The following is a 23,368-nucleotide window of genomic DNA, read 5'->3' on the forward strand; positions in this document are numbered from 1 at the left end:
CAATACTTTTACCGGGGATATTTGATATGGAAACAAAGATATTGGTTTATCTATGTCGAACAAACTCGCCAGATATAAACATATTTCGAATGCCACATTTTCCGGGAAATTGGAATTACTAATCGTTTAAATTTCATAGTACCGCGGTAGTTTGAAATAATAATCTTTACTTTTCATATGACCAGGAAATATTATGGTATACAATATATATTATTGATGCTCCCACATAAAAAACCTCAGCTGCGATGCTATGGTAATTTGAAATAAGTTTGATTGTTATTGTAATCAGAACACATTTAAATTGGCTCACTTAGTCCATGTTTAGCTAAACTGTTTATGACAATTAGGTGAAAATCTAATGTTTATATTTGTATTTATATTTATGTAGTATTTAACCTTTGCCTGTAGATAAAATAGAAATTGCATCCCCATGGTTGACTAATAGCCAATTTTTGTAAAATATTCCAACTGTTTTAACTTATAAAAACGAAAAGTACTACTTACTTTAGTATAGCACCTTTTTAAGTTACATCAACAATCGTAGTAAACAATCTGTGATAAAATATAATTTTGACTGTGATTGGCTTTTTTTGTGTCCTAGTAGAGTAAAAATACTGTCACAGCTGGTCTACATAAATGGGAAAGAGACTCCAGTATCAAAAATGCAATGATTTGCGCATTGGACGTTGATTTGATATGTAACTTAACATACAATGCCAAATACGCAGACAGACACAAGACGGGGTTCTGGATGTATGAATCATAAACTCACAACTCCGAGATGATGGGGAAACGTCAGGAAATATGAAGACAGACTCTGAACGTTGTGTGTATGAATCTAAATAACTGAATAACATGTCAAGGCTTTGTGTTGTCGAAAAACCATTTCACAGCATTGTACTTGTCCATGCATTGGCATAAACACCACGTAGTACTTTGTTCATAGATAAAATAAGAATCTTAAACTAACTCCTATCCTAGCTTTGTAATTGCATTTAGTTTTAATTTTTAGTCACTAAAAGTATATTCGCAGACAAAATTAATAATACTTCAAACTTCTACTTTAATACTTTTCATTTAAATGGCAACCATAAAAAGTAGGTATTTTAAGCTAAGTATGAATGGAGATGAGTGACGCAGAGACTTTGTACAGTCCTTGATAGAGTAAACCTAAATATTATGGATTAATGAGTTGAGGTATTCTAAAGTAATGCAACTGAGAATAATCACTATTTTTGTGAACGAACTGGACTATTGTCTGTTAACCTCTCTGTCTACAATCAAAAATCAATTATTTAACTTTTAAATATATGTTTTGCCATTTTTTAAATTTAACTGTATTTGACTACAGAAATTAGCTTACGACCAACAATTGAGAGTTGATATAAATTTACGTTTAAATTTATGAACTATTTACGCTAATAGTTCAACATTTGAATTACTTAAAAGTAGCAATGAATCGACACAAAACGTTGGTAGAACTGCGGTTTAGTACAACAGCTGATTGTGTGCGGTTGGTATCGAGGAATGAACACCTGATTGCACCTAAGGTTAGCGAAATGATGTGGTTGGCTGATTTGAGGCGCATAAAAATTACAATTTAAATGAATGTCAGAGAATTTTTGTTATAAATCATAGGGTTTTTAGCTTTTGCAATCCTATAAATATTTATGATATATTTGAATTCAAAAGTGAATTGGGGTTCTATTAGTATTTTACATAATAATATCCTTATTCCTTAAGCATAGGAAGGCGTCTAGAGTATGGAATATTGGTTATGTGTCAATGAGAAAACATAATACTGATCAACACCCATTTAGAATGTCAAATGGCTCTCACCAGTCTCACCGCTACTGTGGAGCAACATTTAGTTGGCACTTCACTGCCTATGTAGGCACTTGTCTGAAGTGGAGTCATCATAGCATAGTGAAGCATTGCCACAACACAGCTACTGTAGGGCCTCACTTAGTTGATACTTGTATACAGGGTTGGGCAAAAGTAAGACTTTGAACAAGCATATTAACTTTTTAATAGTTTGCACAAAAAAGCCAAACCCTGCCCACCTCTGTTTATCATAACAGTGCACCTTTTTTCGGCATCCCAATTTTTTCCGGAACCCCGAAATGGATATTCTTGGACCGGCTCAAATATTGTAAATGTAAAGTCCCATCAAGTGACACCACACACACACATTTATATTTAAATTTGCCATTTTAAAGGTCATCGATTAAAAAGAATATCGGAACACTAGAGGTGTCAACATCAACTTATATACTTAGCCAACAATAACTTTCACTAGCCTATGAGACCCCAAAAAGAACTAGCCGAGATATTTACTACATTAACTACGGAGAAATACATTAATAAAATAAACAAATTAAAAAAGTACTCTTTCTTAATAAATTAACCCAAAATCTTTCTAATGGCTGTTTGACCAGTTTATTTGTTTGCAGTAAAGTAAAATATTTTGTTATTATATTGATATGATTCTTTACAATGATCGTGAAATCGTTTCTTAAGACTACTGTACACAGATACATAAACTATCTCTTTTATAGTCTACACCCAAAGTTCGTATTCATAATTAATTTGATTATTTTTTACAATTTTTTTTGTTTTTTTTTTATTTAAGATTTTAGTATCGGACAACTACAAGAGAGCGTTTCTTAAGAACACATGATATTTTGGGACGTAAATGTTAGCTAACTAATAGCTAACTGTAATGTTAGGATGTTTAGCTAACTATATGACCCAAACCCAATTTTTTAGATTTCACAAACTTCTCTTTATTTGTAAAAAAAATATTGGGATGAATCCGTTGAGTTGGTACCTTTGAAGTACAAAATTTGTGTAGTTATAATGATTTCAATGCTGTATCAGCCTGAAATGGAATACATCCATATATGTAATCATTCATAGACGCTGCAACATCTTCAAGAAATGAAAATGTACAACATCTAAAACAGGAAGTACACCTTTTTTATAGTTGAGAAAGTGTACTAAAATTCTAATCCAAAACAAAGTATTTTTCTTCCTAAAGTCTTTGCAACAAAGTTTATAATTGTCGACATCAATCTGACTCGTTTAAAAGTTAGAACAGTTTTAATTTAATTCCCTCTAATGAACTCTAAGAGACGGAATTTTGGGGTTGTGATTGTTTTATTTATCTGATATCTTATTTGGAAACAAACATCCTGCGATTATATTACTTTAATATTTCAGTCTTAAAACATGTATAAACTGTTTCGATTATGGCTACAGTGTATTTAGTGTTTATAAAGTTCATAAACAATTATATAAATACAAACCTTTACTGGAGTAAAGCGATTGTGACATCAACACCACTTACATATCCCACCAGATGTGGATTTAAATATAATTTGACTACATTTACTACATAAAAATTGGAAGTGTCAAGTTGAAAGCTAGATATGATTTTACTGTTTGCAATGCATTTTACAAATTATGTATTTGTCTGCCAAAGCTACCAGAATTAGCTAGTGATAGGAAGCTTAAAGACCCTCCCAAACTGAATGGAAACTAAGAGGATTTCATCAAACATGCTTTTAAAATCAAGATATAAATTTTAGGTGTGTATGTCTATTTTATGCAGTAGATTAGCCATTTGTCTCTTATGTCCTATTTCAGTTATCACGGGTATAGCAATTAGAATCATATTATACATTATAGTGTTATTACATTGGTTTAGTTCAAAATTATTGTAAATGGATTAGATAAATGCTAACCAGTTTCATATATCAGTAGTAATATACTAGAAGCACGCTAAAAGTAAAAAGTAAAGGCTCAAAGATGTAAAGCATAGTTTTAGATTACTTTTCAGTTAATGGCAACCCGCCTCCAAAACTCGGCGACGTTTAAACTTCGCCCGTTGCCCCGAGTTACGGATGGAAATTTCTGGTTAGTTTATTGCTGGAAATTATATATCAATTTGATCGGACTTGTTGCGATCCTTCTAATTGCCGCTTTTATACTTATCCGCAGAGTATCGAGTGGATATCCAAACTTATTTGATTTAATGAGACGAAAATATTACTATAGGTTGATGTAAAATAGTTGCTTATTCGATTTTATTGTTAAAGGTGACAGCATGAGAACTCTATTGCATTCGTAGACTGGGATAGGTGACTGAAACTATACTCTGTTCACAAAACTTAGGCAGTTTGAGGGGAGGCGATTCCATCCCCTTCATCACACACCTTTCAAACAACAGCTGATAACCTATCAGCTGATATAAACATTAAGCTAAAAAACTGATAAGGGAACCCAGGAAACCTTTCTCTATGAACCAGCTTAATTATATGAACATATGCTAAACAAATATCAAAAATAAAATTTGTTTAGGAATGCAATATTTGTACAATTCTTGTTTTGTTAAGTCTTTAGTTTCGTAAAATCAAGTATTTTGAGATAAAACGTTGTAATAAATAAATATATAATTTTCACTTTATTGTTTGGTAGATGCATCATACACTTTCTACATTAAGAAGTTTGTTTTACAGCCTCCAGCATTTTATCACTTAACAGTGAGAGTAGCCGTTTTCACATTGAGGTATTGCGTGAAAAGTGCTTTTAAGAAAAGCTCCATTTTCCTCGTTGAAGAATATAAACTTGGGTAAAACAAATTGTGTTACTTTAAAGCAGCGAAGATAAGAATCCAAATGCAATTTGTTTCTGGTTTACTCTTAGTTTTACTTAGACCTACATTTCTTATCAGAATGAGATAGTTATATTAATTTTGGATTGAAAATATGAAATTACTGACACTCAAAAATGAATAAATGTCATTGAAATGTTAATATGCACTAGAGACCAATGCACCAGTTTAGATGCCCTATGGATTAATCAAGAGTTTTCACTTTTTGTAATATCATTAAACCCTTTTAAACTTCATGTATTTTCTAAATTGTCTAACCCACTTTCACAACTAAATCCAAACAATATGGATTTTTGGATAACACTAATTTAAGAAAATTATACTATGCAAATTTGATTGTATAGTAAAATACTGTAAAGTAGTAATGGCAATTAATTCTAAAAACATGTTTTTTCTGAATATGAAAATCTTGTTTTGCTTGTAAAACCACTGTGGTGGAAAGCAACTTAATGAAGCAATAAATACGTGCATTGATTTTATAACTAAATCAGGTCCAAAAGCATTCAACCGCGTTTACACACAAATGATTTCAAATAAAATACCTGGATGGATTGGTTTGTTATTCGTATAAACTCTAACATTATTAATGTGTTCACATAACTTCTCTGTGTATTGTTAGAATATACAGGGTGATTGATATAAGTGTGCCAGCTGCTTTATTCGAAAGTTATGAGAGATATCAAAAAAATTTAGATTGTAACTGCCTTGGATTTTTTACTTGAAAAAATTGGGTCAAATTAAAAAAATAATTTTAGCCCCCATTTTTCCAATATGGCGGCCAACTTTGATTTTCTTATAGGAAACCCTACATTTTATTATTTATTTAGAAAGTAAATGCCACTTATAAACGTTTTTAATTCCTGGCACTTTTTCTCTAAAGCCTTTCATAATTTTCTCTAAATTTAGGAGTTACAGCGTGTTAAAACTAAGGAAAGATGACTTGTGGTGTACATTCTGCGACATGGAGCTCCTAGAGATAAATGCTAAGAGTAAATAAGTCTTAATATTGCATCTACATTCTAAAACCCCCATAACATACATGGTTTTCTTATTTTAAAGTTTCTGATATTTTGGAAAGTGGAGGCATTTTTTTATGTTTTTAATGGTCTGTTAAGAATTTTAAGACTTATTTCCCCCTTATTTTTAGAGCTTCGCTCGCTCCGTTCAATGAGTAAATATAAAATTATAACCAACCCGCACTCTGATGCCTAAGTTTAAAGTTACAACTTTCATCACTATCATTAGTTTCATAACATTTTATCCTGAATAGCCCATGACTGAAAAGAACCAGTTGTCTTGCTGATGTTATTTTCAAATATTCTCCCTATTTACGGTACTTAAAACTCCAACAGGAATAAAGGCTGAAGGTGAGGCTACTTAACTAAGTTTAAATTTTAATAACTTTTTAACGCGCAAAGATATTGGTTTGTTAAAAGCTATTCCAGGTTAACGTTTACTTTACTTAAAGTTTTAAATTGCTTTTAAGATTTTTAGTAAGTATGAGTATTAATTTAGAATTAAATATTGCAGTTAACTTGAATTTTTGTTTGGTAGGAATATCACTTATCAAATATTTGTATTTTCTTTGAGGTCCCTCTTTCAACCTTAAGTATTGAACCTTAAGTATTAGTTTTTATGATAGCTCCCTCACATAAAATGTTTAGCCATTTATAGGGATTCATCTATAAAGTAAATCGCATATTGCTAGGCTAGATGTATACTTCCAATTTCCATACATTAGTCTTATCCTCATTCACCACCTATTTTAGAGATTCTAATACAACTAATCCTATGCTTGTATTTTTAGGACACTTTAACCAGTTGATAATAAGGCTGTACCTTAAGATAATGTAATAAAATTGAACCCCCCTCAATATTTTTAGCCAAGTAAAAAATAGACACTTTGAGAGAATAGAGTCTTTTACTAACTAATTAGCAATTTTTAATAAACATAAACAATTTTAATTTTAAAAACAGCTGTTTAACAGCTGTTTAACAGTTTAAGTTGTTTTAGTTTAAGTTGTTTAACAGCTGTCTATGGTTTTGGAAACTTCATTTTCCGATACTTTTACGAGATGATAAAATATCCCGAAGAATCCTTAAATACAATAATTGTTTTCACAAAAACCTTTGTTTTGGTTTAAATTGACCCAAATAATATCAACCGACATTGATCTGAATGAGTTTAGATTACTCATGATATTTTCCCTAAAGCAATATAAAGACGTGAGTGGCAGGCGAAGAAATAAGTTTGTACTTTAGAAACTTAGATTGTCTCGGAGAGTCGAAAGTGTTTTAGCCCTGAGGTGCGAAATGCAACTTGACTCCAAACTTAGCAGAAACACTTCATCAGGATATATAAATTGCTGTTGTACTTCTATGCCTGGGAAACCTTTAGATCAATATTATAGGGTGCTCTACTTTATATAGTACAATACCAGGGGAAACTATTCAACAAACTGTGTCAAAGCACAAGAAATTTACCGAAACCAAAATTCTCAACCTTTGTTAAAAATATTATTCAAAATCCTTTTTACCATATCACTGAATTCTATAATTATTGTGTATGCATTTTTTTTTCATTGAGCTTATTTATTTGGCATTTGTTGATTGTTTTGATTTTGTTTTGATTTTACATGTTTTTATTTTCGAATGACTTGTACTTTTTGTATTTAATGGTAAAAAAAGACTTATGACTTAGGGGTCCAAGCGTTACTCAGTAGTTAATTTGTTTTATGTTTGGGATGTAAAAAAATATAAAATATATAATATAAAATAAAAATAAAATAATTAAATTAATATAATATAAGTTGGGTTATTATAAATACAACCAACTGTAAACGGTTTATATTATGTAGTTCACATTTAGGAAATCTCAATCGAGTTAGTTTCATTTTAATCTATTTATTAAGTTATTGTTACTTGAAAGGGTCACCCTGCTCAGTTGGAAAATTGCCCTGGTAATAAGTTTATTATGGACGTGACTTTACAGTTTGCGGAAACAATCTCATATTTGAATCTACCTACTTTAAACAAAGGGAAAGTTTGATCGAGTTCTGTGGGAATCACCTCCATTCTCCGGTTTACCAAACATTTGTTTAACATCAGTGAACTTTGATTCTTGCAATAAAAATACGATGAATTTTCTTTTTACCAACATTTATTCGGTAATTTGTATAATTATATTACTTAACGGATTGAAAATAAATTGAGCTTATTTATTAAATGTTTAAATGTTCAAAAACTATACCCTTATAAAACATTTATCATGACAAATAAGGGAAATTTATATTTTCTTTGTTTGATATTTGTAAGGTAGTAGACTGTATACAGTAGAATAATTGTTTCTTAGATCTTAAGTCTAAAGATAAAGTACTTGTACCAAGCGTTTAGTTTCCCTCTGCGTTTTTGATAAGTATCAACCATGGCTTTACGAATTATCTAAATGAATAACATTTAGAAAGGAATCATACTTTTGTTCTTAATTCCGAATGTTACCAACTTTTTTCAAACTCGGTTTAAGATTTTTTAGTTCATTATTTTTATCTAAAGTAGTTAATCCATGTTTTAATGGCTAAAGACACTCTCACTAATCCAGTGAATGCAGTTACTATTTCAATCTTGATCGGTACCAAATTTTTCTTGTAGTAGGCCACTTTCATTTGCGTCATAGGCACAATGACAGACAGACAGACATAAATTAAGATAAGAATCATCTCGATGTAAAAATACTTCACAGTTTACAGAAAAAACTGTAATGTTATTCATGTGCATGAAAAATATTTTTACATTTTAAACACATCTTAAAATATTTACCCAATAAAGCATAACTCTGAGTAAAATTGTGTTTTATAACCAAACAAATAATTCGATGTAGGGAAATTATAGCCCTGATAAGTAATAAAAACATTATATTAAGCACACAACTTTTGATAGAGTTCTATTTAGTACTTACACGAAATACCTTACCTTTCTACTGTATTTGAAAAATCGTTGAAGCTACGACACAGTCTTTCCGTTATTGATTATTTATCAACTCGGCTTCCCTCTCCTGGAAGTACCTCATTAAATCAGTTTACATTTTCTTTGAGTGAGCATTACAAGCTTAAAAATCTCTCTGAAAAATTAATAGGTAGGCTACAGATATTTTAACTTTGATGTTCAAAATATTAAAGTTAAACATGTTTTTAAATGTAATAACCTTTTTTTGAAATTCTATATTATTAATCCGATTTTATTTTGGATTAAACAAATCGAAATAACATTTTGCTGCTAGTTCAAAAATAAAAGAGTTGCAATGCAATAGAATTGGTAATGAGGTCTTAAATGGCGTTACTAGTACACAGTAAAATGATATAATTTTTTATTTACCTCTAGAACTCATTCCTTTAGGCTATGCCCTGCACAGTTAACTGATAAAATTAAAATGCATTGATTTTGTAGCAAAACTATACTATAGTAGTAGTTTACGCAACGATCGCGAGTGCCTTAACAACTTCTACGAGTGTCGTTAAGACTATTTATTTCAGAGCCTCTGATTATCCAGAATCTACAGATTTTATTCATAACCTAGACCAGACTGGTCTAGGAGAAATAAATGGGTGAACAAATTTTTACGACCTAAACTTAACCCGCATCAGTTGAAAATATTGGGAGAAAAAGTTATTTAACATCTATAACAAGCGTAAATTTACGTTTTACTTACGACGATAGTCCCCAAAGAAACAATTAAAACTCTCTTATCCTAACACGAGCTGTCTAGTGTTAGTGTTGAAGTGTTCAAAGATGCATGCGGTAATTTCTCATTAACAACAACCATCATGTCCCTTGAGTGAATTCATAACACCTTCATACTACAGGCTTACTCACAGTGTTGATATTAGGATGTTAGCTAATGCTTCGTTGCTTTGAGAATAGAGTATAAATGTGATTTGTGGTTTTATAACACACATATCTATGAAAAACCAAGCTTTATATGTTACAAAAAGTTTTAAGAAAGCAACCAAACTAAAAGAGTCATCAAAGAAGAGCATTTTTAGCTAAGAATTTGATTTTATTTTTTTAGTTAAATCTTTGTTTACTTGTTCCAAAAAGTTATTTTTTTATAAATTTTATAGGTTTAAATTTCCAATACTGAAATCCAGAAGATGAGTGTGTTTTGATTTAGTGTATAGCCAACTCAATTAGAACTGGTGGTTGATTAATACCAGCTGGCCTATTTAAAAACATTACCTTTACCAGCCAGTTGTATTTGCTTTGACTTTAACACGAGGTTTACCACAGGGTGGAGCGTAGCATATGCCCATAATCAGCTGACTGTTACGACTATCAGCTGTAACGAGAATTTACCACAATCAGCTGATCGCATTACTTCTGAATCAACTGTGAACATCATATTGGCTTCTATCATTGTGCATAGCCTCATCTGAACAAGGCCGTGGTGAGACCTGTAGCACTAATTTCAATTGAGCGTCTGGGCAATGTTCATGTTTAAAAGTTTGCTATCTATATATATAAAAGGCAAAGCCCTCACTGACTCACTCACTCACTCACTCATCACTAATTCTCCCACTTCCTATTTACCTAGCAGGCTGAATTTTGGTACACTGATTCTTTAGGCATTAAATAGGAAAGCTAAGTTGTTTTTATTCTGATCGGACTCTCGGGCCCCATTGGCTCTGGAGTTTCCCATGTTCCTTATGAGTACTCATATTAAAATGGAATTAATGAATTTTAACAGCTGTTTCAATTAAACAAGTTGGTTCTGTTCTATGATGTGCAATAGCATTAAAGTTACAAGTATTACCAACAGGGTGCAGCACTATCATTTTTTTTTAATTTATGGCAACAGCTAATTTTAAACCAAAAGGTGAGTGAGCGTAGCGAACGAACTTCAACCTGGAGGTGAGTTAGCGTAGCGAACGAGCTTACCTGAAGGCAAGTGAGCGCAGCGAACGAGCTCCAACCTAAAGGTGAGTGAGCGTAGCGAACGAACTTCAACCAGGACGTGATTGAGCCATGCGAACGAGCTGACTTATGAAGTAAAACGGGGCAAAGCCCGCGGGTACAGCTAGTTACTGTATAATTATGACAATTGGCTGGCGGTTGCGATGTTGTCAATTTTTTCGCTACGATTTGTATCAGAGGAGGTTATTATTAAACAGACAGACACCATGAGATTTATATTTAATACTATGGATAGAATTGCGTATCTTTCGTATAGTGGTTCCAAACTTTATAGGTTATATCGTTTGTTGTTAAATCCTTTATTGAAAATCTAACAAATAGTAAGGTGTAACCTCCCAATTAATTGTATGAATTTTAGTTGGATCATCTGTAGAAGAAATTATTTAGTGCTTGTTTTTATACAGTTTCAATTTATTGTGAAGTTGTGAAAGACATTTATCTGAGAAGAACAAACTCACTGACTTGGGTTGTGATTGATCACCATTTACATTGGTTCTTGAAACGTTCAACTGATTTATACTGTTTTTTGGTTCTTCGTCTCTTACCAAGTTTTTCCTATAGGGAAGAAGATATAGCCCTAGGTAGCACTGTGAGACCTAGACCCAAGACCGATTTAATTCTCAGTTTTGTTTCCCCAGAGGCTAAAACACTATTTTTTATATGTAGACTTTATGTTCGTGAACACGATAACTCTTGAAAATTTGGTCCGATTTTGGCATTATCATGAACTTAAATGAGTTCGCGAACCAGAAAAAACGGGTAATGGGAACGAGGTGTTAAGAGGGTTTTGAATTATTTGAATTGGCTTTTTTCAAATTCACCCCCTTAGAGCATGAAAAAGCCCAATATTCATTATGGTCGTCGTCCTGAGCTTAAAACAAATAATGTAGTGTACCAAAGCGTTGTTCAACAATTAGAGGTTACAGAAAAATAAAAATAAAACTTTATATTTGAAATTTTTATGTTATTCTTATAGAGGAAAACCAAATGGTTTTTAGTTTGCTTGTTTATGCATGAAGTTTAATCATATTTGACAAATTTAATTATTTAAAACAACCCTATCATAACCTTATACACAACAGCTTCATCAACTATTTTGTATAAAAAACTGTTTGAGTGGCTCTTTTTTATTTGAAATAATTTAATCGTGCGTTTCATGTAAAGAATATTGTATAACATTAAATCAATGGAAGCTGTATTATTTGCATGTTATTCAAATGAGAGGCCTTTTGACTTTCAGACTGCAAATAAGTTAATGTTACTCCTATAGCAATTTAATTAGCCAATATTACATTTAGTGTATAATACAATACTGTTAGTATATTGGCTTTTGTATGTGTTGCTTGTTAGGACGGTATTATGCTGGAGGCTTTCTAGATGAATATCGAAAATACGAAATTATATTAATTAATTGCTATTTTAGAACGTCATGATATGTACACTACACTGTCGTTGCTAAGTGAATCTATTGGAAAATGTACACCATACAAAATAACCAGACGTCATATTGTTAATGTATAGAATTTCTTTAGCAATTAAAAGTTAACAATACAGAATGCTCAACTAAGAGAATAATTCAAAGTTTAATAATAATTCGTATGCTAAGCAATCTGGAATTAATTTTTGTTTTTTTTTTAATCTAGATAAACGACGCCATGATGCAAGTTTTTTGCTGGCCAAACCTAGTTTGATGACAGTTATTTGTTGTATTGTACCAAACATGTCTTAGTCGTATTCTCGAGCAATACCAAAAACTGAAATTCTTGACTTAAGACGAGACACGGAAGTAGTCATAATGAACGATTTCCTCCGGAAATTCTGACGGCGGAAACAGACGATGACGTCGCAAATGATGTCTACCCTTGATGTTCATTTGTTATATGCTATGAAGTTTGAAAATTTTCCCGTTTTTCTATTTATGATAATTCAATAGGTTATGTTTTCTTCATTTTTGTTTCGTTATTAAAATTGAATGAAAGTTTTAGTCAATTGAACAATGAGAAATAATTAATTAAAACTTGGAAAATGTATGGGAAAGACAATGTTTGATGTTTAAATTGTCATAAAATGTTGGACTAAAATAATAGGAAACAAACTGGGTGGTTGGATGGTTGTAGTGATATTTGATGGTTTAAAACTGGACTACCTGTTTTTTTCATCACTGGGCTTTAAAATAATGTTCTTGACTTGACAAACACTGATCTAAATCTGTAATAATACTATTTACCTTACTTTGTCCAAGTAAAAATTCATAAATGATGCCTACATAGGCCAGCCTACAATGCCAAGAATGGGCTTGTTAGAACTATAAAAGGCACCCATGCTCCATCCTACATCATGCACTCAATATTTGGTTTAAAATACATACACCATGCGTGTCGGTGCGTTTAAACAAATTAAAGAAGGGTTTCTGTAAATTTCAACTCGAGGAAAATTACATTAGCTTAGATTTTGGAAGGCTGTTGATTTTGAAGAGGTGATCACTGAGCTGAGATAGTAGATCTTGTATTGTTTTAGTGAATTTATCTATTTGATAGTATCAAGATTTGGCTATAAATAAAGTGGTTTTGTTCTCAAAGCTTTTTAAATTGTTTTTATCTAATCTTGTATCTGTTGTACACTAAGCCAATGTTTCTTTGTTTCAGCTGGAGATACAGAACTTGATTGTTCCAACATTGACTACTTCCCCAAGGAGGAGTACAGTCCAGACCCCAATGACTCCACTATGGCCATACCTTGTGAGTTTATCATCACAATTCACTTCAGTAATAATACCCCCTCAATGGTACTTTTGTCTGAATGAATTGATCAGTTGCATTAGAAGCGTAAAAAATAAATATTTGGAGATAAAAGTCTAAGATATGTATTATTTACACACTATGTAAATAATACATATATATAATTGCAGTTGACTACCCTATAGAGAGAATATCTATCTTTATAGGATGGAGAGAATAGTATATTTCGTACCTAGGGCCAAAAACCATTTCGGTCCGTGGTACGAACACCATTTTTCACCACACTATACCCTATTACCACCATTCGCCACAATAATAATGCACACTGATAGTCAACACAACTACAACTTTAAGGTTATGTGAAGAAATTTGAGGAATCAGCAAAAATAATAATAAATAGTTGCTAGGCAGCGGTGATGATAAAACAATTATATTGCAATGGTATGGATACTGATTGTGTATTTAATATGCATTCATGTATTTGATGTTTGTCATATAAATGATTTCTTATTATAGTCAATGAACCTCTTAATGTTTCATGGATAGTAATTTTCAAAAATGATCTGTCCAAATCATATTGTTTCCAAAAGTTCACAAACATTTTGATAATGTTCCTCTAGAACCAATAAACAATCCAATCACCTCCATTTTTTAAGTTGTGTCATTATGTCCTATTCCATGATTTTAAAATTTTAGTTCATCTAATTGAAGTACAAGACTGTCGTGTGACTATGGTCATTTACGTAACTAAGATGGATAATAAAAGTAATTGTACAAGATTGCTATACAAAATAAAGGAGCTCATGATGTCATACTATAAAAAAATTAAATCTCAATGAAGTTAGTTGAAGTTAGAATGATACTAATTGCCAACAGTTTTTGTTTTACTAACCTATACCGGACTTCGTTATAATATAATCAAAATAGTTAAAATAATCTAATACTATTTATCTTATTGGTAATCCAAATCACGATAAAACACATACTCCAAATATACACCTTCCATAGAATAGTGTGTGTTAAATAGCGTGGATAAAATGCGGCTAAGGTATTCACCCTGAAGCAAAATGGCAGCCGCAAGTTTGTCGCACAATTGGTTTACCAGCTCCCCAGTTTAGAAAACCTTGTTTCTGTAACTGGATTCCCGCTCAGTGGGGTCGAGTTGTTGCTACATTTCCCCAGTTTATATCTTGTGTTGTGTCATATTCAGTAGATGGGTTGTTCTATTGCCACCAGTGATGTACAACCACTAAAATATCGTGCTATTAGTTTATATTTAACATTAAAAATATGAATATTGCCTGTACATAAAATAAACATAAACAAGACATAAAATACAGCTTTATAATGCATTTTAAAGGGGCCAGAGGTAAAAAAAAGAATACAGAATTGGTTCATGGCTTGGTTACAATTGTAAATTTTTGTTTGTTCAATCAAACCCACCTGTTGGTTTTCCCCTGGCAACAATCGTGGTGATTATTCTGAGGTTGTTTATACAGTAACTTTTTTATATCGTAGCACTGAATTGTTATACAGGGTAAATAAAAAGTCAAGACCCCCCTCTCTAATATATTTCAAAGCAAATATACATAGATATCCTTTTGGTGGCCGTGCAATCTTAGCAGGAAGTTTCATTTTATGATTTTAAAATGTTTGAATGTACCCCAAAAGGGGGGATTTTGGGGGCAACTAAAAGATTTTAAATCTAAACCCCCATCAAGTGACACCTCATTTTGAAGAGTATACAAAAACATAAAGAATGTTGAAACCTAGAGCTCACTATATCTTCTCTATCCAAAATGGTAGCCAATATAACCATTAAGAACAAAATGTTACCATTGATTTTTCATAACACTTGACTGGCTACCATTTTGGATAGAGAAGATATAGTGAGCTCTGGGTTTCACCATTCTTTAAGTTTTTATAAACACTTTAAAATGAGGTGTCACTTGAAGGGGGGTTACTTTTAAAATTTTTTAGTTGCCCCCAAAATCCCGCTATTTGGGAGGACACTCAAAAATTTCAAAATAATACAATGAAACTTCCTGCTAAGATTGCACAACCACCAAAAATATTTCTCTGTATATTTACTTAGAAAAATATTAGAGTGGGGGGTCTTGACTTTTTATTCACCCTGTATAGCAACGAAGTAGCTTGGTAAGACTTGTTAAAAATGAAAGCTATTCTGAGTTTTAGCAAAATGATGCTGTAAAAACAGCATCAACACAAAAGTGTTGAAGTACGAAAGACGTACCTTTATATTTTCATTTATGCTGATGAATTGTATTTTTTATCATACATTTGGCAGAGTCTCATTGTCGCTTTTTTGACATTTATTAAAATTTGAAAAGTTTTCCCCTTAAAAGCCATGCATAGAAGAAAACATGAATCAGAGTAATTACTTGAGGATTATTTGTAAAAGTTAAACTGAAAAAACAACGATGTACAATCGAGAATTAATATTTCACAGCTGTAGACATAATGACTTATAGCCATTTTATCACCTGCTTGTTTCATGCGTGTGCAAAAGCCTGTTTTGCATAATAGATTTTTTTGTGCCATTTGATACAGCTGATATTACCCACCAAAAGTTGTTGTGTATTAGCACCACACAAGTAGTGTAACACATGTAGGTTTATACTTCCCTTTACCATGGAAATGAACACCAACATCATCGCTACCTAAATTCCACAAATTGTACTGCTTTAAAATATTACTTGTCATCACATTTAGAAATAGGTGCTTTATTTCTAGGCCAATTTATTGGTTGAAATGTCAGAATGGTAAAATGTCAATAATTTACATTTATACAGTTTTTAAGTGTAAAAAATCGGGTTGAAAGTGTAAGAATTGTATTTTTCTCAGCCTTCGAGGACAAGGCTTCAAACATACAACAAATATTTCACAACTGAGACAGTGTTTAAGTCTTGTTTTCCGCAAGTAGTTGCTTGGTTCCACGGATATTGGATCAGAAAAGGGAAGGATCGTAAACATAAATAAATGACGTCACCGGCCCGAAACTACACGTGTGTGTATTAATATTTAAATTGAACTGCCAAGAACGTTCAATTCAAATACTACGGTTTAAAACTAAATAATAATTCATCAATGAACTTCCTTTGAGCTATTAAATCAAATCTGAACCAAGTATTGTGGTACTTAATCAAAGTCATGAAGATAGTCATTAACATTCTTTACCAACTCATTTAGTTTCACTACAATTAAACATAACATTAAGTTCCAAAATCAAATATAGTACCTAATACATACTACTGTTATTTATTCAGTAGGAAAGTTTTAGTTTTAGCTTTAGATGAATACTCAAAATACACAATTTTACAATTAATTGATCAATCTTAACCAAAGATGAGTTGTGTGTAATCTTTGATAAGATACCTCATACATTTTACGACACTAAATGTACATAAAACTCATTTTAACAAAATCAAACAAAGGTGAGATGAGGTTGAGGAGTCAAGTCAAAAATACATTGTAAAAACACCCAGTTTGAGCATGTGTACAGGGTGTGTTGACACAGCCATCTGGGACATACATAAACAACTTGTGATCCTCCCCTCAGGATGTAAGGAAGCTCTGAGGTTATTTGTGGTTTCATCTTGTTTGTTGGGAACAGAGTGTTGTTTCTCGTGTGTATGTGTGTGTGTTTTCTAAAAGTTATCAATCGAATTAAGAAAGTCAGAGTATCAAAGTCTTGGTATATTGTTCTATAAAATATATATCAGTATAAATAGGCTACTTTCGTATATGTTAATTTTATGAATTTTGAGATCGTAATGGTTCAAATATCTTGTTAAAAGCAAGATAGACTGATCGTGTAGTTCCGTTGTTTGTTGGCAAACTATATTTTGCTTGTTGAGAATAATTTTCCGACGATTATATCATCCTGACGAAATCCATCAGACTACGGTTAAAGGGTGTATCATTCATTCCTAACTAAATTTTTATACAGTGGTTACCTGTATAGTTATGTAAAAACATAAAATAATAATCACATCAAACTGTGAACATTTTTGATTTGTAACTAACCTGTCTTGTTACTCATTGAAAATAGTTTTTCCCGGACAAGGATTAAGTGCTCAGTTAAAACTCTTTACCAATTCACGAAGTAAATTAAACGAAACTCTAAATGCAGTTTCTGGAATCTAAGTTTTGTGAGTAAAAGTTCCATGGAATAAGCTGTTGTTTTTCGTTGAAAGCGAACAAAAGTGAACTGACAGGTAGACAAACATAAATGTGATAAATAGCTTTATCATCTCTCAACTCTGTCATATTGCATATGAATCATGAGCTTGCACTCAAATCCAGTTTGTATTCACGTTTTATTCAATACAGTGCTCAATGTGCTTAAACAATAGTTAACACTTGTCTTAAGCAATCACACACTAAGTTAAATTTTATTTGTAAAGTCAATAAAGACAAAGTAAACTTTGACGATACAATAAAGAAGTCACCAGAATTGTTACTGCGCTTTGACCTATAAAAACTATTCCATATGTCATAAGCGATTTATACAAAATTACAAAATTAATTATTGAAAAATGGAAGTTATGCAAAAACCAAATAAACATATTAAAATAATATGTAAAAAAATAACTAAAACAATGAACTGTTAACTTGACTTTTAGTCCAGTCAATAAAGGGGTTGTAGAGGACATGGAGAGTGGGAAATTTTGTTTTGTAGGAATGTGTTCGGGGTAGTAAGAAGATAAAAATACTAAAAGTTCCCACCCCTAGCCCTGCTGCTTCAGCAGAGGGAAGGGGGGGCCTGTTTTATACATCGTACGGAAAAATTGTAAATTATAAAAATAAACCAATATGATGAAATTCTATACAAAAAAGGTATTATACATTTCCTCTGTATATTCCTTAGCTTTCAAGATATTCTCAAATAGATATAGAAATTATTTTAAACTAAAGATTTAGAAACTAAAAAATGTGTCTTCCCCCCTCTCCCCGCTGAAGCAGCAGGGCTAGGGGTGGAGATCTTTATTATTTTTATCTTCTAACTTTCCCGAAAACATTCCCGCAAAAAAATCCCCCCTCCATGTCCTCTACACCCCTCTTTTGAGTAGTTATTGACTAGACTATTTTTTATATACCAATGAGTTGGCAAAAAAATCTTGTAAAAGCAACCCTTTATAGTACAGTAAAACTATAGCAACAAGATTATGATATTACACATTATTCCATTATTCATACACAGAACATCATTAAATGAAGTAACCGGAGTGAAGAGCTTCAAAGTATCCCCCCCCCCCCAGAGAAGATCATCTTATCATTACTTATCACTCTTGGGGTTAGAGGATCCCAGCTCTTTGTGTTCAATCTCTCTTCCTCTCTCTCCCCCTCTCTTTCTCTATATCTATCTCTCTATCCCTTTCAACCCTTGATTCAGTTACAGATCAAAGGAAAGTTGCACTTAAATACATCAAAGGTTCACATTTATTTGTTGTCAAGTGAATCGATTATCAATCTTTTTTCCACTTGAGAAAATATATAAAAATTGCTCTTTTGCAGTGTGATATTGTTCAAAGCCTGTTTCACATTTCCAAGCAGTTGGCATTGGGAATATGTTTACAAAGCCTTTTTAAATAATTCATTTGGAATTTTTTTATTTGAAATAGTTTTAGAACCTTATATATTTAATGTTTCATTAACTGTTCTAACTACTTTGACAACAGCAAATTTGAATCAAAATATATATACAATATACACGAAGTATAAATATACCAAATTTGTGCTTTGGTCTAAAAACAGCAATAAGCAAATAGCTGCGAAATGCTTACTATTTTATCTTTATAGAATTTCACAGCATTGAAAATTTACTATTGTAAAAAAATATGTGGGGTAAAATGTATATGACATGATAACGTTTCAAAAGTAATTATCTTTAATATGCGTGTTGATGAGATTGCAATGGTAACTAATGTTATGAATACATTTAGCATGGCTTTTATTCCTAAAATGTTTTAATAGCAGCCAGTAAATGCACCCTCAGAGTTGCCAACTTTCCGCAAGCAATATTCTCAGTATTCTTCAGCCGGATAAACTCATTTACCCAAGCGTCGAGCAGAAGGTAATTTGATTTTCTTTACTTTTTACGTAACTCAGCTCAGATCTCATTTTAGAGGTCTTCTTAGTTTGATACTTTATTCAGCTGTATTCGGTTCGTTATTAATACAGTACTAGAAAAAATGATAAGAATATTGTGAAAGTTTTACATACAGTCTGCTAAATTTTGGCACACTTTTAAAACTTGAAAAGTTGGGACTTTTAATTAATAAAAAATTAAAAATGGGCGTAAATTGATGATTTGCTCTTCAAACTAATCACACACCACAAATATCTGGGGATGGAAAAACTCGACAAATCTAGAGATGAACATCATAAAAAACAGCTGGCTTGTATATAAGGTTAATTCATTTATTAAGTAAATTTGTAATGGCGTATATCTAGTGCACTTTAACTTAAAAATAATACATATATAGATATTTATAATGTTTGCTATAATATAAATAAAACCTAATTATAAATTAAAACACTTTTGACTTTTAAAGTAAACATTTTAAGGTATACATTGTATTCTCTCTATTATGTTAAGTACAAGTATCACAAATTATACCAGCTTGTAGTGTACTTTTGTCTCCCGTGAACTTTAAATGATACATTAAAATACTTCAAACCGCTTTGCCTATGTATACAGCTGTGAAGTAAACATCCGATTGCTATGTTTTATTGCAGCCAGTTTTAGAATACGTTGAAACGAGGCACCGGAAAAGTGTGCTGCTGTCGACTACCTTCCTGTTTTGTTAACTAACTTTGTAACCGTGCCAAACTAAAAAGGATGTGTTATTGTAAACGTATTATAGGCCAAATAAGCTACTAAACTTATAATTGTATCAAAAACAGAAAGAGAGTATCAATTTAGCAAACCTTGTTTAAGTATGATCTAATATTTAAACTACAATTGTGTGTATGTTAATGTTACCAGTTATCAACCGTAAACAATATGCAGATAAATAAACAATAGCCACTTAAAAACTAGCTCACATCAGTTCTCATAAAAAACATTGAAAAGTAAATGAAAGACTAATTCTAGTATCGTTAGCCAAAGTATTAGTCACAAAGGCAGAAATAAATCTGTGTTTCATTAAGCTAAATGGTTTATCCTACACCCTCCCCCTTGATTTAACAAATAAACTCTAAACACCAAATCAAACCATAACAACCAACCCGACCTATGAACCACACCCTACAACCAACCTCACTAAAAAAAATTCGACCAACCTTACCCTAACCAGCGGCTGAGGTAGAATTTCTATTTAATATTACTACAATCCTTCGTTATTTACAAGTCTCTGCCGCAGCTGCAATCCTTTTCTGGCTGAAGAAGACATAGTCTTAAAACAGCCTCAGTCCAGTAGGGTTTCCTCTCTCTGGACTGGAACATCGTGAAGAAGAAGAAGAAGAAGAAGAAGAAGAAGAAGAAGAAGAAGAAGAAGAAGAAGAAGAAGAAGAAGAAGAAGAAGAAGAAGAAGAAGAAGAAGAAGAAGAAGAAGAAGAAGAAGAAGAAGGAGGAGGAGGAGGAGGAGGAGGAGGAGGAGGAGGAGGGAGAAGAGGAGGAGGATTATGAGCCAGAATATTTTGATAATACTCGAAATGAGCTATTAATAGTTTAGGACTACTTATTGTTTGAGTTCCAGTTCCACTTATAGCTGATCCATGATCTAACCCACTTGAGTTTCAGATGTTGCATCCATCCAATACAAAGCCCATTCGTTATAGAGAGGCTGCATACTACTCACTTCTGTTGTTGGATTGGAGACCCAACTAACAATATCCTACTAGCATGTACTTGCTGCTTCTGAGATGTTTGATGCCAAGTTATATTGACTGTTGTGTGTCTCCCCCAGATGCTGTGACCAGAGCAGCAGTGTTCTTCGTGTCTGCCAGTCTACTGTTGTTGTGTGGAGAGCTGTGTTGCCTGTGTGGACACCTCTCCAGAACTCGACGACTGCTCACCTTCATCTCTGGCGTCATCTTCATCATCTCCGGTGAGTCTCGACAACCAACATGTCTGTTACGTCATTAATTATTATGTACAGGGACAAACTCAGAGGTTTATTAGAGCCTTGGAAATTTTAAAAGGCACAAACTTCTAAAGGCGATAGTATATTATGGGTTCCGTTATCTTTAAAAACAAAAACCAGTCTAATGCTACTCCGATATTCAACAATGGCTCGATATCAATCTAGACAATCTTTCGACGATCTGATCAACAATCAGACTAATCATAGCTAGTAGGCTTGTTTACTAAACTGTTTAGATAATCCTTTGAACAAATTTTGGATGGTGCTGCATCCTACATCACAGAATTTGTGTTGTTCACAGGTCTGCTGATGTTGATGGGTCTGGTGATGTACATCTCAGTGTTCAAGGCAGAAGTTGGCAGCAAACTAAGACCAAGGTCACAACTGCAACCCCCGATGTTCACCTTCAGATATGGATATAGGTGAGTGACCCACTATGGAATCTACTTCACAAATATCAATGTGATGTTTAACTGTAACACATAAATTAACATGAGAACTGGTAAAATTAGTTGGTGATGAAAATGCTATAATCGTTATATTAGTTTACTAATTACATTTTAAGAATTCTCTTTCATAAACTGAACCAATAATAGGTTACCTTACTCCTAAATACGTCATGTGCTTCATATTTTTTCTGAGGTAACACTACTAGCACTGCTGGGACTACCCTGGCTACCTTGGAAGTACTGGGTGTACTCCAGAGTTGTGTCAATAGAAGTAGACAACACAAAGAGTGCCTACAAGACGTCTACATAGCATTGTTTCACCGCGATGTTTGTGTTTCAGTTTCCTACTGTACGTGACAGGGTTTGTGACCAGCGAGGTGGCTGGGACCTGCGCAGTGTTCCTGTACATCTACAGGACGTCTACATAGCATTGTTTCACCTCTATGTTTGTGTTTCAGTTTCCTACTGTACGTGACTGGGTTTGTGACCAGCGAGGTGGCTGGGACCTGCGCAGTGTTCCTGTACATCTACTGGACGTCTACATAGCATTGTTTCACCTCTATGTTTGTGTTTCAGTTTCCTACTGTACGTGACAGGGTTTGTGACCAGCGAGGTGGCTGGGACCTGCGCAGTGTTCCTGTACATCTACTGGACGTCTACATAGCATTGTTTCATCTCTATGTTTGTGTTTCAGTTTCCTACTGTACGTGACAGGGTTTGTGACCAGCGAGGTGGCTGGGACCTACGCAGTGTTCCTGTACATCTACTGGACGTGTACATAGCATTGTTTCACCTCGATGTTTGTGTTTCAGTTTCCTACTGTACGTGACTGGGTTTGTGACCAGCGAGGTGGCTGGGACCTGCGCAGTGTTCCTGTACATCTACTGGACACAGCGTGATTGGGCGAGGAAGAGACTGGAGATGGCTACCACCAACCACCGCAGGAAGAGCAACTCGTCCACGCTAGACTATGACCATCAACCTCCTGTATATGTGGGAGGTTAGTGTTTCTAATATACTATTAAGGTTTTCATATTTTAACACTGGATAAAACTATTCTTTTGGTTTCATGAAATGTTTAGTTATATTTATGACACAAATAATAACTGTTTGGATGAGTTACTAACTATACAGTATGTGAAATTACCAATACTTACTATTAATTGAGGGCCCACAGGAGATTTTCCATAGAATAGAATACAGACATGATTTACTTCAGAAAGTATAGTATCTCAACCATTTTTTAATGTTCTGTGTGCCAACCATGCACACAAATATAAAAAACCCACTAAACTTCGCAGAGGACCTCGACGAAAACACTTGATAGATTATGCCAAGAACGGTAGAATTATCATCAAGTTTGTTTTATAATATTGTAAATCCAAGTGTATTTAAGACTGCATGTCAAGATGCCGCCGCAGTAATGTT

The 23,368-nt window shown here is 32.9% G+C and overlaps 1 protein-coding gene across 1 annotated transcript in view; it reads left to right on the top strand.

Moving 5' to 3' along the window:
- Positions 1-23,368, top strand: part of LOC128999577 (voltage-dependent calcium channel gamma-4 subunit-like) — a 132,493-nt gene that overhangs the window by 94,671 nt on the left and 14,454 nt on the right. The window contains exons 2-5 of the mRNA XM_054426154.1: positions 13,288-13,380; positions 21,315-21,455; positions 21,793-21,913; positions 22,753-22,940. Coding sequence (XP_054282129.1) covers positions 13,288-13,380; positions 21,315-21,455; positions 21,793-21,913; positions 22,753-22,940 — 543 coding nt within the window. The remainder of the gene's footprint in view (positions 1-13,287; positions 13,381-21,314; positions 21,456-21,792; positions 21,914-22,752; positions 22,941-23,368) is intronic.

Source organism: Macrosteles quadrilineatus, unplaced genomic scaffold, assembly GCF_028750875.1.
Source record: "Macrosteles quadrilineatus isolate MER2022 unplaced genomic scaffold, UCM_ALF_1.0 Scaffold_8__2_contigs__length_117827958, whole genome shotgun sequence".
NCBI lineage: Eukaryota > Metazoa > Arthropoda > Insecta > Hemiptera > Cicadellidae > Macrosteles > Macrosteles quadrilineatus.